At 44.1% G+C, this 19,038-nt stretch overlaps 1 protein-coding gene across 1 annotated transcript; it reads left to right on the forward strand.

Moving 5' to 3' along the window:
- Positions 1-524: 524 nt before the first annotated feature.
- Positions 525-11,937, forward strand: LOC142281356 (janus kinase and microtubule-interacting protein 1-like; the record flags this gene model as incomplete). The annotated part of the gene is made up of 3 exons (XM_075332843.1): positions 525-1,112; positions 8,111-8,608; positions 10,691-11,937. Coding segments are annotated over 3 exons (1,221 nt in total), but the record flags the coding sequence as incomplete, so codon positions are not given.
- Positions 11,938-19,038: the final 7,101 nt, after the last annotated feature.

Below are 19,038 nucleotides of genomic sequence, written 5' to 3' on the forward strand. Positions count from 1 at the left end.
TCATGGTTACATGGATAGTTCTAATGGAAATGTCCTCCAGTTCCCTGAAAACAAAAGACACTTTTTTCCATTTTTGGCACCTGAAAGTGGCTTCATGGACACCCTAATTGGAAGAAAGCAAGCAGAAGCCAGAGTTGTTAATTGATTCCAAAACAGGAGAAACACGAGTTTTTGCAGTGCAAACAATACATAATTTATTTAGTGAACATGGTGACAAAGACTTGAAAAAGTTAAAATGAGCACTAAAAGCCGGATCAAAAAATTAGATTTTACATGTACCGAATATAGTAGGTCCAATACATCCATAAGAAATGTCCCTCTGTTTACAACATATAAAGGTATGTAAAACCATATTCATATATAACCGACGCGGCACTGCAATGGGTGCGGCCTGCGCGCCTTCGTACGCCTGCCTCTTCCTTGGATATTGGGAGAGGCTGGTTTTTGGTGACGGAGGCGTGGGGGCATCGGCCCATGTGCAGTGCTGGTATCGTTTTATTGATGATATTCTTTTTGTGTGGCAGGGCCCGGCGGAGCAGCTTGATCAGTTCATGGGGCAGTTGAATAGAAATAAGTTTAACATCAAACTTACATATAAGTGCAGCACTCGCAAGATTGACTTCCTGGACGTTGAAATATCGGTTGACGATAGGGGGTCAATCCAGACGGACGTTTTTCGTAAGAAGACGTCCGTCAATGCGTTGCTCCACGCTTCATCTGCCCATAATCCATCTACTATTCGTGCCATCCCCACCGGACAATTTCTGAGAATGAGGCGGATATGCTCTTCTGATAGTAAATTTGAAATTCAGTCATCCGATCTCAGGGCCCGTTTCTCTGATAGGGGTTACAGCAATAGGAACATCAAATTCGGGTACAATAGGGCCAAGAAGACCCCTAGAGCACAATTACTTGCCCACGTTCCCAAGAAACAGGACTCCTTTGATCCTTCAGTGAGGTTCATAGGGACTTATAATGAAAAATGGGATACTATGCGGGGCATCATGAGGAAACACTGGCCGGTATTACTAACTGATCCGGTGTTGGCCCAGAACCTCACTGACCGGCCATTAATGACATCCAGACGTGCTAAAAATCTGAAAGACTTTTTGGTACGAAGTCATTATGTCCCCCCTATATCCAATATCTTCGGTTCACGGGGTCCATTGCAGGGATGCTTTCCCTGTGGGCATTGCCTGGCCTGCGGCAATGTCCTCCGTAGTACACAATTCTGTTCCTCAGATGGCAGGAAAAATTATAATATCCGGCAATACATCACATGTGGTTCTACACATGTGGTGTATTTTGCAACCTGCACCTGTCCCCTGATATATGTGGGACTCACTTCACGTGAGCTCCGCATCAGGGTTAGAGAACATGTGAGGGACATTTCCGCAGCCAGGACAGTAACTGATGATACACTTCTGAAAACCTTGCCAAGGCATTTTAGGACTCACCACTCCTGTGACCCTTCCCAGTTGAAAGTCAGAGGTATTGACATGATAAATGGGGGGATCAGGGGTGGTGATCTTAAAAAGCGCTTGGCACAATGTGAAGTGAAATGGATCCTTACTCTTAACACTATGGCCCCCCAGGGACTTAATGAGTCCATTAGTTACGCTTCCTTCCTATAACACCTTTATAATTAAAAAACTAGGTGTAAAATTCTCTTATTTTGGTTGGTTTTGATATTTTCCGAGTGACCACCTTTTGCCTTACTGCAATTCTTGTCATTGTTAATATGACTTTTAAATCCCCTTTTTTAACTGTTCTTATGGTCCCATCTTTTAATGCTGGTTCTATTTGGTTTTTTCCATATAGGCACCTTATCTACCTAAAGATGTTGTTATGGACCCTTTTGGAAAACCTTGTCATCGGTGGCCTTTAATATATATGTTTTGATGCATGTACCCTCTTTCCTTCCCGGTCCTCATGTGCGCATGTCCGGGTCCCCCTGCCTGTGTCTCCGTGATTGTCGCCGCCGTCTGGTGTCGGGCGCATGCGCGGGAGCTATGGTGACGCGTCCCCGCTCCCGCGCATGCGCGGGATGATGTGACGGCGGCGCATCACGCGAGACTTCGCGGGTGGATCTGCGCATGCGCCATTACGTGATTTCCGGGATCGGAAAAACACCGCCACCATTTAAAAACCGGCATTTCGCCACGTACCTCATGGCATCCCTCCCCTGAAGAAGATTGAATACCTTCATCGAAACGTACGTTGGGCTATCTGGGGCCTCTTTTCCGGATCAAAATCCTCATTACAGCACTTGTTATCGGACGTGGGCCTGGCAGATAAGGGGTGTGAGTTGCGGTCGGATGTTTCCTGCATTGTGCCTACTTAAATCCGGGACTTACTAGGAACGCTAATGATTGAATGTTATGATCTAACTGCATGCTCCTGCATTTGTCATGGGTTCCGGTACATCCTCTCTCCATTTGAGTATAATAATGTTCCCTCTGTACTATATGTGAATATGCTTGTGTACAATCTTACCTATTTGTTGTGAACAGAGGGACATTTTCTGGGGGTGTACTGGACCCATTTTTCTGACTTTATGCCCTATTGCCTGCCATTTGCCCTGATACATCCATTATTGACTTAGGTACACTAATGTTCCCTCTTGGTTATATATGAATATGGTTTTACATACCTTTATATGTTGTAAACAGAGGGACATTTCTTATGGATGTATTGGACCTACTATATTCGGTACATGTAAAATCTAATTTTTTGATCCGGCTTTTAGTGCTCATTTTAACTTTTTCAAGTCTTTGTCACCATGTTCACTAAATAAATTATGTATTGTTTGCACTGCAAAAACTCGTGTTTCTCCTGTTTTGGAATTAATTAGGAGTTTGTGCCACCTGTGTGATCCCTGGACAATCAGGGACGCCAGGTATATGATTAGTATGGTATTCTGGAAATCTGTTATGATATTGTTAATTGATTCGTAGGACCTTGTCCATTGGCCATGGACGGGATGCCTGAGAGACGCTTATTATCTGACTCTTCTTCATTCACGAATTCCCATCTCCGTCACACCACAATGAGGGTGTCACGCCAAAACAAGAGCTGCTAATGCTATTGGGTAATACAGTAGGTGGATCTCGGCCCCCCCCATCCCGTGCCCATAGATTACAGACGTGGCCAATGGACTGAGTCTTGCTAATTGATTGGCACCAACTCTACTATCATTACGATGAATATACAATAATAGGTTTCGTTTGGAAGTGGGTCAATACTTTCCTCTGCTCAGTAAAAATGGAAAGAGCAGTTGAAGCTGGACTGACCCTGCATTGGGTGAACTTATCTGTCTCTTAAACAAGGATTCACAAGCTTTACATAATTGTACCCAGTGAAATGTACATAGTCTTTGCATTTTTTTGTGCAGACTCAGTGTAATGAGGCCTTCTGTCTCCAGCTGTCATTAGGATATTGCAGTATCAACACATCTCTCGGTCTTGACCTGAACAGACCTTATTTTTGCATGCACAACAACTCTGCTTAGGGCCTACATGCTCTTTGTATCGCTTCTAAAATACAATGTAATTTCATTGCAATTTTTTATACAAGAGTTTCCAGGGTTTTTTTAATTTTTCTATTGGCATTTCTCTCTGGTGTCCTTTAAAAAAGTCTAAGCAAGACCATCATACTGAAACAGGCAAAAAAAACCTGCTATCAAAGTTCCACTCCAGCGCTTACCTTTTTTTCAGCTCTTGTTTGGTGCTTATAAATCTAAGCTCCCAGCCCTCTGGTTTTATACTCATGTTTCGGTGGCTTCACCTTTTACCGACGCGTATCAGGGCTGGGGTTTCTGGGCTGGCAGGCTACTCACTGTTTCCGTGGCTGATGTTGGCTGTGCTTCCAGGGTAGCTCCAAGGCTGATGTTGTCTCTAGATTTCCAGGTTCATTGGCCGACCACAACTCCTGCAGCTGACGGAGGTGCTTCTCTCGGCTGAAGGGCTGATTGGGAGCCGCCGTCATGGTCACCATCTTAGATAATGGGGCCAGGGTTTCTGGGACAGTGGGCTACTCACTGTTGCCGTGGCCGATGTTGGCTGTGTTTCCAGAGTACCTCCAGAGCTTATGTTGTATCTAGGTCTCAGGACATCTTGGCCACCTACAACTCCTGCAGCTGACGGAGGTGCTTCCCTCGGCTAAAGGGTTGTTTGGGAGCCGCCATTGCGGTCACCACCTTAGCAAATGGGGCCAGGGTTTCTGGGCTGGTGGGCTACTCACTGTTTCCGTGGCCAATGTTAGCTGTGCTTCCAGGGTAGCTCTGGGGCTGATGTTGTCTCTAGGTCTCAAGGGTTCTTCGCCGCCCACAACTCCTGCAGCTGCCAAGGTGCTTCTTTCAGCCGAAGAGCTGTTTGGGAGCCGCCATTGCAGTCATCAGCTTAGAAAATGTGGCCGAGGTCTCTGGGCTGGTGGGCTACTCACTGTTTCCGTGGCCGATGTTGGCTGTACTTCCAGGGTAACTCTGGGGCTGATGTTGTCTCTAGGATCTCCAGGCTTCTTGGCCGTCTACAAATCCTACAGCTGCCAGAGGCACTTCTTTCTGCCGAAGGGCTGTTTGGGAGCCAACGTTGCAGTCACCACCTTAGATAATGGAGCCAACTCTGCCACAGCCTCCAACTGTTGTCATGGGTCCCAGTCCTCAGAGACACTCTTCCACTTTTATAGGCTCCCAGGTCACCTCTCCTTGGCTTCTGCAGCCAGCTGAGTGACCCAGTCCTGCCAGGTACAATGGCTGCGGCCGCTACGGCATGTAACCCGTACCAGCGGCTGTCACTGGCAAGAAAAGGCTCAACGATCAAATCTCTGACCATCCTCCTCTGCTTGGAGAACAGAAAGAAAGAGTAAGTGTGTGACAGACATTAGCATAAAACAGTAGGGGACACGACCACCTCCTACACCCCAACCACTGTTTCAAAGAGTGACATGGACGGCACATAAAACCCCAAAAAGTACTTTTGTATTCCGGTTTTCTGGTGTATGAGCCATGACGACTTCCCTCTAAAGTGTGTTTTTGATTGCACTTTAGATTTCACAGTAATATCTTGTTCTAGTGTTTTGGCTACAAAAAAAGCTCATAAAGATGCCTTGAAATGCGTGACAAGCACCATAGCATTTTTCTGAATAATATTGCATGTGACAAGAACCTAACAGAGAATTTAGTGATCAGACTGCAGAAAGAGACCAGCTGCTGTGCAGCATAGAGCGCTAAAAACATAGCGTGATAGCTAGAAGACTTCTCCGTCCGGAAAACACGTAGGGGACACATCAGACATCAGGACAGAAAAAATCCAGCACTAACTTTATTGCAGCACACTAAGAATACATGAAATAACTGGTTACATATGTTGGACCTAATCAATCTATTTTTTTGTAATCTATGTTTTGCTTATATAGCGCCATCATATTCCAGACATTATCATCACTGTCCCCATAGGGGTTCACAATCTAAATAGATCCATAGCCATAGCTGATCAAAGATGTGGACCTAGATTACTGTAGAATCACATAAGCGGCTTTTCCATATATTTTTAGTGTGCATCAATAAAGGTGAGGTTTTATGAAAATCAGTCTTATTAGGAGATCAGCAAAGTTTCAGCAACGATACTACAGGTGAAAGCAAGCCAAGTGCTTGCAACCAGAGCTAGAGTGTACTGAATAATATAACCAACACCAATCCAGGGAAGAAGCGGTATTTAAGCACCAAGATAATACTTATGATCAGCAGCTGGATGGAAGGCGAGCTCCTGCTGGGTCCTAGAGATAAAAGTTCAGCAGGAAAGCTACCTATACCAATGAATACTAACAGCAGGAACAATAGAAAGGTAGGGAGCATTCTGCACAGCCAGATGCTATGACCTTCTATTGCCAGAACCCACATAACTGTCTGTCACCCTTAACACACTTGTGACAATATGGGGCTGCTGGAGAAAGCAAAGTATGGTGGTGTGGCAGCATGGAAAATTAATGGATAGAAAGTCGAGCAGGTACACTGCCACGCCATTATAACAGGTATTAAAGTGCCACCTTCTAGTGATCGGTGAAAGTGCCCCCTTATGGGGATTGGTGAAAGTGCCCCCTTGTGATGATTGGTGAAAGTGCCCCCTTCTGGTGATCGGTAAAAGTGCCCTCTTCTAGTGATTGGTGAAAGTGCCCCCTTTTGGGGATTAGTGAACGTGCCCCCTTCTGGGGATTAGTCAAAGTGCCCGCTTTTGGGCATTAGTGAAAGTGCCCCCTTCTCGTGATTGGTGACAGTGCCCTGTTGTGAATATGTTTTCCAGTTTGGGGCTCCCTCTTGTGGTCAGTGCTGGCGGTGCAGTTGATGTGTGGAAAGAAAGCTACACACCTGTGGAGGACTGGCAATCAGGGTCAGCCTGGGACTATATAACTGAGTAGTTTTCTCTTGTTTCTTGCCGGTGGTCAATGTCTCCTGTGTGTTAAGGACATTCTGTAACCAGATCTGTTCACTACCAGAACTCCTCTCAGATAGGTGGTCTTTGTGCCTCTGCTGTTTGTTTTCCACGTTCTTGGTGTTTTTTCTGCTTTAATACTAAGGCTTAATTCCTATTTTGTCTGTGTGGAGTTCTTGGTGGAATGGGACCATTCCCTGTTGGGAGTGTCTGTATACTTAGCTTCATGATTCTGCAAGGTATTGTGTTTGTCATGCTTGGTATTATTCAGTCCCTCATCTGTATTAGTGTTTTTGGATGCCAGTAACATCTGAGTGCTGATACAGTGGGGGAGAGGTTATGTGACCTCAGGATTTGTTCATATCAGACGTGCTGGTATATATTAGGGTTTTTACGGCTGCAGACAGTTGCTCTTTCGAATCCTTTCCTATAAAGATAGTTTGGGCCTCACCTTTGCTGAATCTGTCTTTTCTGACTTTGTATTGTGTTTTTCTATATCACCGTAGCCTTTACATGTGGGGGGGCTATCTATCTATCTTTGGGGACTGCTCTGAGGCAGATTAGCTTTCTTATATCTCTATATATGAGATTATTTAGTTCTCTGGCTTTGTTGAGGCGTCCAGGTCATCGTAGGCACGCCCCACGGCTACTTCCAATTATGTGTCAGGATTAGGTCTGCAGTCCATTAAGTGTCCAGCCACTCTGTTACCGTTTTGGGATTCCGCATTTTTTTTTATCCTCCTCAGTCCCTGAATCATAACAGTGCCCCCTTCTGGGGATCAGTGACATTGCCCCCTTCTGGGGATTGGTGACAGTGCCCCCTTCTGGGGATTGGTAAAAGTGCACCCTTCTGGTGATTGGTAAAAGTGCCCCCGTCTAGTGATTGGTAAAAGTGCCCCCTTCTGGGGATTGGTAAAGGTGCCCCCTTCTGGTGATTGGTGAAAGTGCCCCCTTCTGGTGATTGGTAAAAGTGCCCCCTTCTGGTGATTGGTAAAAGTGCCCCCTTCTGGGGATTGGTAAAGGTGCCCCCTTCTGGTGATTGGTGAAAGTGCCCCCTTCTGGTGATTGGTGAAAGTGCCCCCTTCTGGTGATTGGTGAAAGTGCCCCCTTCTGGTGATTGGTGACAATGCCCCCTTCTGGTGATTGGTGAAAGTGCCCCCTTCTGGTGATTGGCGACAGTGCCCCCTTCTGGGGATTAGTGAAAGTGCCCCCTTCTGGGAATCAGTGAAAGTGCCCCCTTCTGGGAATCAGTGAAAGTGCCCCCTTCTGGGAATCAGTGAAAGTGCCCCCTTCTGGGAATCAGTGAAAGTGCCCCCTTCTGGTGATTGTTGAAAATACCCCCTTCTGGACATCGGTGAAAGTGTTCCCTTCTGGGGATTAGTGCAAGTACCCCTTCATCTCAATGGTTGAACACCCACCCAATTAGAAGTAGTCTAAATGGAATATCCCTTTAAATGATAAAAAATGGTATGACGGGTGATTAATAGCACTGAATGATTTGGATAGGTTCAACTTTAAGAACTTCTCTCTTTTGAACAGATATAACAATGTAATTCTAATTGCTCTGTCTTGGAAACCTCTTATAACCCGTGTAGTAGGTATAGAACTGTCTCTTTTCTATAACTACTTTATTTTGATGATATTCCAAATATCTATTTTTGTCTTGGTCACTTCTTCTCCAGGTGAACAAGCTTGAAAGAGAGAAAAATCAAGAAATCCGCCAAATTCGAGAACACGAGCAGCATAAAAATATTGTTCTTGTGACAGAGCTAAAGGCCAAATTACATGAGGAGAAAATGAAGGAGCTCCAGGCCGTCCGGGAAGCCCTCCTGCGGCAGCACGAGTCCGAACTGATCCGGGTCATTAAAATTAAAGATAATGAGAATCAGAGGCTGCAGGCCGTGGTGAACGCTCTGAGAGACGCCGCCCCGGACAAAGTGAAGACCGTCCTGTATAACGAGGCAAAGGAGGAAGCCAAAAAAACCTTCGAGTTTGAGAAAATCAAAATGCAACAGGAGATTTTCGAGCTTAAAGGAGCCAAAAGACAAGTGGAGGAGGCATTAACTGTGGTTATTCACGCGGATAAGATGAAGGCTGCGGAAATAAGGAGCGTGTATCATTTACATCAAGAGGAGATCTCCAGAATAAAAAAGGAATGCGAGAGGGAAATCCGGAGATTGGTATGTGCCGAATATAAAATGCAAAATCAGTCTATTTTTTGTTTTGTTTTTACATTTAACACATTGGTGATACAGTTTTGAGATATAAAGAGTTTATGTTAAATTAGTTGTGCTTTTGAAACATAAAATATAGATACATACATTATCCAATATAGACAATTGTAATGCAATTATAATCCACTGCAGTAAGCATTTCTACCACTAGGTGGTGCCATTGAAAATTTCACTTCCTCTATATTGTTTGTGCAGATTCTTAACAGCGCACCGTGTGGTTAGTAGAGGGATTGCAAGCAATATTTTTCAATTTCACATTTTCACTGCCATATAAGATAATCCATTAATAGACTTATAAATAAGCAAATAAATTACATATTAATTTAATATCAATTAAGCAAATAATAAGCAAATAAATTATTTATTTAAATAATTATTTAAATATATTAAATGATAATTATTTAAATTATATATATATATAGTACAGACCAAAAGTTTGGACACACCTTCTCATCTCTAGAACAACTGTCAAGAGAAGACTTTGTGCAGCAGGCCTTCATGGTAAAATAGCTGCTAGGAAACCCCTGCTAAGGACAGGCAACAAGCAGAAGAGACTTGTTTGGGCTAAAGAACACAAGGAATGGACATTAGACCAGTGGAAATCTGTGCTTTGGTCTGATGAGTCCAAATTTGAGATCTTTGGATCCAACCACCGTGTCTTTGTAGAAAAGGTGAACGGATGGACTCTATATGCCTGGTTCTCACCGTGAAGTATGGAGGAGGAGGTGTGATGGTGTGGGGGTGCTTTGCTGGTGACACTGTTGGGGATTTATTCAAAATTGAAGGCATACAGAATCAGCATGGCTACCACAGCATCTTGCAGTGGCGTGCTATTCCATCCGGTTTGCGTTTAGTTGGACCATAATTTATTTTTCAGCAGGACGATGACCCCAAACACACCTCCAGGCTGTGTAAGGGCTATTTGACTAAGAAGGAGAGTGATGGGGTGCTACGCCAGATGACCTGATCTCCACAGTCACCAGACCTGAACCCTATCGAGATGGTTTGGGGGTGAGCTGGACCGCAGAGTGAAGTCAAAAGGGCCAACAAGTGCTAAGCATCTCTGGGAGCTCCTTCAAGACTGTTGGAAGACCATTTCCGGTGACTACCTCTTGAAGCTCATCAAGAGAATGCCAAGAGTGTGCAGAGCAGTAATCTAAGCAAAAGGGGGCTACTTTGAAGAACCTAGAATATGACATATTTTCAGTTGTTTCACACTTTTTTGTTAAGTATTTCATTCCACATGTTTTCATTCATAGTTTTGATGCCTTCAATGTGAATCTACAATTTTCAGAGTCTTGAAAATAAAGAAAACTCTTTCAATGAGAAGGTGTGTCCAAACTTTTGGTCTGTACTGTATTTATATATATATATATATATATATACATGCATATATATATATATATATGGGTAATATTGAAATAATAATTGTTTAACTAATAAAATATTATTTACATAATTATTATTTAATTAATATATTAATTGTTGGGACAGGTGTAATATAATGTTATTTAATTGTTGGGACTGGTGTAAAGAACTTTTCAGAACTTTGCAGGTACAAATATTTTTCACAAGATCACAGCTTTGGATATATAAAGAGGTAAGAGAAGTTGGTTAAAAATGTTTTTAACTTTATGTAAGGTCAGATCTGGTATAGGACGCCATAAGTGCACTGCAGACTGGATAGTGTCCCATAAAGGGACCATGACCACTATTCCCAATGGGTTGTCTTCTTCATATGTCACGTCCATGTCCCAGTACAGAATATTTGAGTTTTTCATTTGTCACGCACAGCAGTATAGTGCCAACTCTTCAGCTGAGTACATTTCCGTCCATCCATTCTCATCCATGACCCCTCCATAAGCTCCTTTGCAGAATTCAAACCCAGCAGCGGAATGGATGGCGTGGATAAGAATGTGACCTGCGACCTTGACTCAGTTAAGTACCCGTAACCATCCTTGTGTTTACATATTGATGTTATGGAGATTGGTCAAAGGTCTACAGTTTTTTAATTTCATTGTTTTTCAGATGTCGGAAAATAAGAAATTGCAAAAAAAGAATAATCAAGGACGCAGGGTGAGACTGATTTCTGTAGTTACGCAGCATGTCAGTGGATCAAAAGAAAAAGAAGATAATTTACTGAAAATGAGAAAAACGTACTAATTCATGTTGCGTGCTATATACATATTGTAAATACAACACACTGTAGGAAAAAATGATATCATTACAGGTGTAGAAAAGCATCCAGCAATTGCCATAGCCCCTCTCTTTTCTTGCTGTTAATATAACATTTAATCCATATGGTTATCTTTTCCTCCCTGCAATGAGTGGCGTTTGCACAGTGCCTGTGAAATGCATTGTGCTGCAGAGTGCACAGTCAATCACTTCTCCTCTGCATTAAAACTCTGGCTGCCCAATATCCAACTCAACAGTCTGGAATGAGGTATGTCTTCTGATCACACCTGTACTGTCAAAATACGTGAAAATTATTTTTTATCTGATATGCTACTTAGCTGTCCAGTGCAACATTGGTCTCGTGCACCTACTATTCTTCTTGGGTGGTTTGGTTCTATGCTTCTTCTTGGGAGGTCAGGTGCACCTTCTATTTTTGTTCTTGGATGGTCTGGTGCACCTTCTATTCTTCTTATAGAGTGGTCTGATTCACCTTCTATTTTTCTTGGGTGGTTTGGGGCACCCTATATTCTTCATGGGCAGTTTGGTGCACCTTCTATTCTTCTTCTTGGGTGGTCTGGTGTACCTTCTATTTTTCATGTGCGGTTTGGCGGATCTTCTAATTTTCTTCATGGGTGGTCTGGTAGTCCTTCTATTCTTCTTCCTGGGTGATTTGACGCACCTTCTATTCTTCTTGGTGATTTGATGCACCATCTTTTCTTCTTTTTGGTAGCTTGTCTGGTTCACCTAATTTTCTTGGGTGGTTTGACACACCTTCTATTGTTCATCTTGGGTTGTCTGCTTCACCTTCTATATTGCTTGGGTGGTTTGGTGCACCTTCTATTATTCTCTTTTTAGCTGTTCTAGTGGACCTTCTATCTTCTTCTTGTGTGATTTGGTGCACCTTCCATTATTCTTCTTGGGTGATCTGGTGCACCTTCTATGCTCCTTGGGTACTGTGGTGCACTTTATATTCTTCATAGGTGGTCTGGTGTACCTACTATTCTTTTTGGATGGTTTGATGCACCTTTTATTCTTCTTCATGGGTGATTTGGTGAACATTCTAGTCTTCTTGGATGGTCTGGTGCACCTTCTACTCTTCTTCTTGGATGGTCTGGTGCACCTTCTACTCTTCTTCTTGGATGGTCTGGTGCACCTTATATTCTTGGGTGGTCTGCGCACCTTCTATTTTTCTTCTTGAGTGGTCTACTGCACCATCTATTCTTCTTCTTGGTTTATCTGGTGCACCTTATATTCTTCTTCATAGGTGGTCTGGTGTACCTTCTATTTTTCTTGGGTTGTCTGGTGCACCTTCTTTTCTTCTCCTTGGGTGATTTGGTACATCTTCTATTCTTCTTCTTTGGCATTCTGATGCATCTTCTATTCTTCTTCATGGGCAGTTGGCTCACCTTCTCTTCTTCTTAAGTGGTCTGATGCACCTTCTATTCTTCTTGAGTGGTTTGGTGCACCTTTTATTCTTCCTCTTGGGTAGTCTGCTACATCTTCTGTTCTTCTTTTTGGGTGATTTGCTGCACCTTCTATTCTTCTTGGGTGGTCTGGTTCACCTTCTATTCTTTTTCTTGGGTGCTCTGGTGCATCTTCTTTCCTTTTTCTTGGGTGCTCTGGTACTTCTCCTAGCCTTCTTCTTGGGTGGTGTGGTTCACCTACTAGTCATGCTGTCCATAAAGCTCCTCCCGTTCAGTGGTTGACATTGTTGGCTTCAGTTGGGTTAGAGTTGTCTGGCTTGAAAGGCTTAGTATCATTGCATGTACTTAACAGAGTTCCTCCTGCAGTTTAGACCACCCCAAGCCCATTACATAGAGATCAGCTGGCCATCTAAGGCTGGTTTCACACTACGTTTATTTAACATCCGTCCCTAACGTTTTTTTAGCGGAAAAACGGATCCAGTGCAAATGCGTTTTCACTTCAATGCATTTGCAATGGACTCGCGTTAACATGCGTTCACCTGCGTTTGCGTGCGTTATAGTGAGGATCCAGCGACTTGCAATTTTTTAACATCTTTCAAAAACGCTACTTGTAGCGTTTTTGAGCTGCGTCCAAATACTGCATGTCACCGGATCCTGACTAAACAGCACGCAAACGCAGGTGAATGCTGGCATGCTGATAGACAGGATCCTGCTTGCTCTACTGAGCATGCCCAGAACCAGTCTCGCGTGATCTGTCTCTGTCTCCTCCTCCCTCCCTCACCCTCTCTCTCTATCTCTGTCTTTCCCCCTTCCTCCCCTCCCTCTCTCTCCCACCTGAGAGCTGCGGACACTCGTAACAAAGGTAAATATCCAAAGACAGAAGAAAAAAATCAGCTCACCGAGTTGCTGTGGTCCGCTGTATATCCAGGGCTGCGCACGGAAGGCTAGGCTGCCATAGAGGAATCAGAGAAGAAAAATTTCCAGCGCGGTCCAAGTTCTCATATAAAAAGTCATCTTTATTGATCAATCCATAAAAATAGGGGTTTACAGGCGGTCAGCAAGATATAGCATAGATATTATTCAGACCCCACAAAGCTACGCGTTTCGACGTGAGTCTTAATCATGCTTTGGGGAGGAAGGGATGTCGGCTTCCTATATCGTATAACACACACCCTCCCAAATTAAAAACACATGTTTTCATCAAGGGAACTTTCACAATAGAACACATCACATTATAAGGGTATATGCACTGCGGTTTTTCCATAGTGAAAAAGAAAAAAAAAAGGAGAAAAATGCAGAAAGAATGAATGAAAAGGGAAACGAAAAAGCAGAAAAATAGAGGAATAGGAAAGAAGAATGAGAAGAAAAAGAGAAAAAGAATAAAGGAAAAGAAAGAAAGGAAAAGAAAATGGAAAAATGCTAGTGAGAAATTGGAGAGGGTTAAAAATAAATAAATGGTAAAAAAACATGACATATAAGGTAAATATCGGGTAACCACTTCTCTTAGTTACCCGATGTTTACGTTGGTTACGTGTGCAGGCAGCCCTGCTCCTAGCAGCTGCAGACACTCGTAACCAAGATAAATATCGGGTATCCAAGGCCGATGTTTACCTTGGTTACCAGCGTCTGCAGCTGTCAGAAGCCGGCTCCCAGTCTAGTTCCCCTCACTCCCGATCACATGACTCCAATGCCCGCCCCTAAACATCCAGTGACAGGATCCTGCAAAATAACACATGCGTTTGCATGCGTTTTTAGCTGTAAAAGCAGGATCCGCTTTTGCAGCAAAAAAACGTTCCTGACGCATGTTAAATAAACGTAGTGTGAAAGCAGCCTAATGTGAACAGCAGTTACTTTAGCAACAGATGATGTTGGTGAAGAGAAGGATCTGACGTATTGAATTTCCATAATCATTTTTTTTTTATTTGGCACGGAGCCTCTTTTTTTGGCACTGGATCTCTCATAGAAAACAGAAGAGCTCTCAGGTTAGTTGAGCTTTCTTGTGTGTTAAGGGAGTTGGGAGAGATAACTTTCAGCTAGCTTAAGCCTGCTCAAGACTCTGTGCAAGTGTGAACACAATGTCTCAGTGCATATGTGGGATTTTAAGCTTGAAATCATTAGCACAACTGAAGGCAGTGCTGTCAGTCACTAAAGGGGGAAGAACAAGGTGGGCATGTACTGCACAGAACAGAAGCGAAGTAGCATGACAGATAAAAGATCATTTTCTGGAAAAGTAGAGCACGATTCTTCTCAAGGCAACATACGCATATTGTAGCGCCGGTATCCCTGTAGGGAAGCTGACTTACCACTGCCGCTGCGTTGCATCCTCCCCCCAGCTGTGCTTGTCTTCCTCCCTCTTCCCCAGGCTCCCTGAGAATGTGCTTAGGGAGTGCATGCGCACACCAGCCCTCCTCTTCAAGGGTCGGTGCGCCATTTCTCGGAAATGCCTCTTAGCCTATGGCTGAGAGGCACTATGTATTTAAGGCACCCTCCCAGTAAGGGAAAGGTGTAACGCCTGCCTGGATCCACAGACTCAGATGGGCTGTAAAGGGGAGGCTAGAGGGAAGCCACTCACCAAGTAGGACCCCCAGAACCCTGAAACCCTTTAACCCCTATACAGGGATTTTGAATTACATAGGACCCTGGAGATCACTACCTGTGGAAGGCTGCAGTCCGATGAGAGTAGTAGTCAGGCAGGGTCAAACCAGGAATTGCGGAACAGGGACAGAATCGGCAGGCAGTGACGTAGTCAGCAAACGTAGCAGAGGTCAGATCCGGGTCGGGCAGCAAGGTACAAAAACAGTAGGCAGAAGGGTAGTCAAAAACACGCAGAAGACAACACAGGAATCACCAACAGAATAGGACATAACAGGAGCCAGGAAAATCAGAACTATATCTGGCAGTAATCATGTGACAGGAGGGGAAATAAGAAGGGTGTGGTGTCTTCCCATTGGCTGTAGCTGAACGCTGGCAACTTCAGCTGGAAGACACATGCCACCCACAGTCAGCCAGCGGTACTGCAGATCCCAAGCTAACCCAGCCCAGTGGATGATCGGAGCCTGCGCCCACTGGTGCTGCTGGCATCAACTTCTCTCCCATCACCAGCACCATCCACGGCAGGAACACGGCGTCGCCTGGCGATCGGAGCAGAAGTCGCTGGAGCAGACTCCGGTGGTGATGTAACAAAAGGCCTGTGCAACATCCTTAGTTAGTTTGCCTACCAGTCTGCTAGCTAGTTGTCAGGTCCCAAGCTCCTGTCCCGTTATCCCTGTGTCCGTCACCTATACCTGTCTTCCCGTACCTATCTGTCTCTGCCATGCCCACCATATCTATTGGTACCCGCCTGCCTGTCGGCTCCAGCATCCCACCTGTGCCTCTATCTGAGTTTGTTTAATGTCCTGGTTCCTGGGGGTCAGCTGCCACAGTCCAGGACACTGCCCTGGGAGTGGTACCTGGTGTCTGCCTCACGGTAGGCGCTTAATTAATACCCTCCCACTAAGGGGTAAGTCCTGGTCCCTCCTATGGTCCAGTGGGTCCACTAACCCCTCTCACTGCCACTACATTGGCTGTGAGCATTACACATGTACTTAGTTCAGAACGGACTTTTACCCTGTCAAACTCGGCCACTACTCCAATGGAGATGAGAACAGGACCAGCTCTATCTCACAGATGGTAACGACTGATGGACATGTCATAGAAATGTTTCAAGAAATCCCCAACCTTGATGGAAAACAGCAAGTAGAATAGAGTAGACTCCTAAGAAGACCATTTTTTACTGTTGCACCGGATAATTGTGCTATATTGAAGGCAGCTTATACGTTGACTGTAGAATTTACAATGTTTATTGCTTTTCCTAGAAATCCCCCAGGTTCAGTCTGTAGCCACAAAGCCATATTTTATGTTTAATCTCAAGACATCAAGGTGCTGAGATAACAAATTAAGCCATCTAAGATCCACATAAGTCTCCCACTCAGAGGGCAGGGACAGCTCCCCAGGCGGCTAACAAATGGTAGCCGTACCAAAGGCCTGGTGAAATAAATCACTGATGTTGATTTGGCTGTCACGGGGTACAGACTCCAAATAACAACCTGCCTCGTTATTTTCTTGTTTCGAAAACCTTTGAGAATTTCATTTAGCTCTTGTTAGGTGTAACTAGCTAATCAATAGATCACCGAGATACACACATACAATCACATTGGTCGGGCTTCTAGCAATTTTGTGTTGTTTCTTTTACATAATCGATGAGCTTAAGAAGCCTTCATGAAACGTCAACCCAAGATGTGTAGGGATATAGAATCTATAGGACTAAAGTGTCTATTACCCAGATATTTCTGTTTACGATGTGAACATTCCATATTATAATGCTATACAATAAAGGTCTATCCATATATAACCATGTCTATCCATATATAAAGCATGGAGAGGTATTGAAATCACTAAGACATTGGCCAAATATGATAAAATACCAAATGCTCATCAGTATTGTTCTCAGGGGAAAACTTTTCTCCTTGCGGAGACATGACAAGACAATCTGGCTGCCAGGGAGGGGTCTTATAGCTGCAATGCCCCTCTGGAAAATATTCAAATTGTCTCTCCAGTGAGGAAGGAGACAAACTCTAGTGCCCCCTATTGGAAGTAGCAATCCTAAAAGTCAAAAGTAACCCTTTAACAAGCCTTTTTTTTGTGGGGTTTGTTACTGTGTCTCCGGACCTCCCCAAAAGTGGGGGAGAGGGGGAGTAAAAACAGGGCTTGGACTGGAGTCAGGGTCAAGCTGGGGGCTCGGACCTGGCTACCATCAAGCCTACCTCTGAGATAAGGGATAGCGCAGGGTCTCAAGTCTGAGGTCCAGCCTTGGAGCCGCTGTTCTGTCATTTCATACCCCATGAGAGCAGCTTCATGTCAATACATAATGTACATAGAAAGCTGCCAATCAGGGATTTGCGTGGTGTTATACAGGGCTCAGCATTCAGAGAACTGCTAGATCTGCAGCAGATAAAACATCGATTTATGAAAAGTGCACAAAAAAGCTCAGCAAGTGACACATTGCTGGAATCAGGGTCTCTGCCCTAACATTATGCTGCTCTAAGATTACATAGAAAAAACCTGCTGATAGATTCCCTTTGAATGAGATGAGTAATATATAAGTTTTGCAATAAAATAATTTAGGGTGTTTTTTCTCAGTGTTTACTCATGGAGGGCAACTCTAAAAAACAAACAAACATAAATAATGACATATACAGTACATGAAAAAAAAATATTTTTACATTTAAAAAGACTGAGTGACAGTTTGGGGTCCCCGCAACAGTGTCATCGGTGTGTCACGTGTTACAGACAGTCATGTGGTTTCTCGCAGTAGAAGGTCACAGTGTTTGGCTGCGCAGAATGCTCCCTGACTTTCCATTGTTCCTGCTGTCAGTATTCATTGGTATAGGTAGCTTTCCTGCTGGATTCATGTGTCTCTGTTTTGGACCCAGCAGGAGCTCGCCTTCCACCCAGCTGCAGATCATCAGTATTCCCTTGGTGTTTCAATACTTTATTCCTTTGGACTTGTGCTGGTGATGTTTTCAGTTCCTTCAAGCCTTGGTTGCAAGCAGGTGGCTTGTACTCCTCTGTACTGGATAGTTGCTGAAAGCTCTTCTGAACTTCTACCGGAGTCATCCAGTGATGGGTCATGCTTTTCCCCTGTGTGTCCTCCTTGTGTCTTCTATAGTGTTTAGTGGGGTTGACAAAGAGCTTATCCCATCCATTCCATATTTAGGGCCCAGCACTAGAGATATCTAGGGTCAGGAATCCGTCTCAGCGCATAGGTGCGAAACCTTTCTAGAGTGGTGAGAGACCCCCAAGGACCAACAGTAGGTTCAACCAAGGGTCACCATCTTCCCTCTCCCTAGACACAGAGTTTGTCTTCCCTTTCACTGTGTGCTTGGTACTTCCCCGTACTTAGCGTGCCATTACCAGCACAAGTCCAGGAAGGAAGGGAGGGGTATTTAAACACCAAGGGAATACTGATGATCAGCAACTGGGTGGAAGGCGATCTCCTCCTGGGTCCAAAAGGGAGATAGATGAATCCAGCAGGAAAGCTACCTATACCAATGAATACTGACAGCAGGAACAATTGAAAGTCAGGGAGCATTCTCCGTAACCAGACACTGTGACCTTCTATGGCCAGAAACCACATGACTGTCTGTCACACGTGACACACCAATGACAAACAGATGCCCCACTCTCTGTAAACAACATTATTTATAGTCTGCTGTGAATAACATGAAATTGTAACATTGTGATGTGTAACTAATTTTACATCAATAAAATATCAAGTTTAACATATTTCTAATTGTGTTATTGACAAATACATGTAACAAGCTAACCTCAGCGTTTGTACAGGAGCATCACACTACGCCCCATCTCAGACTGTGATGTTATGTAGTATGGCATAGTCAGAATGACTATGTTCTGATCTTTATTAACAATATTTTAATAATATTTATTTATTTTGTAAGATGTTCTCCCAGTGACGTCCAAAAATGCCGCAATTTCTTCTGAAGACTTTGTTTCGCCTCAGTCTTGAGCCGCAAATCAGTGAAGAAGTTTGAGAGGCATGCTGATATGCTCATGTATTTTACCTGTTGAGCTGAACCCATGAACCTTTCCACTTTTCCATTATTAGGATCATTGTTCTGGTCACGCTCCACTTGTGGGGGCACTGAAACAACTCCAAAGTGCAGTTAGCAAGAAACCCACAAGAGGGCGGTAGAACACGTGAAAGGTGAGTCAGCAACC

Source organism: Anomaloglossus baeobatrachus, unplaced genomic scaffold (genome assembly GCF_048569485.1).
Source record: "Anomaloglossus baeobatrachus isolate aAnoBae1 unplaced genomic scaffold, aAnoBae1.hap1 Scaffold_4722, whole genome shotgun sequence".
NCBI lineage: Eukaryota > Metazoa > Chordata > Amphibia > Anura > Aromobatidae > Anomaloglossus > Anomaloglossus baeobatrachus.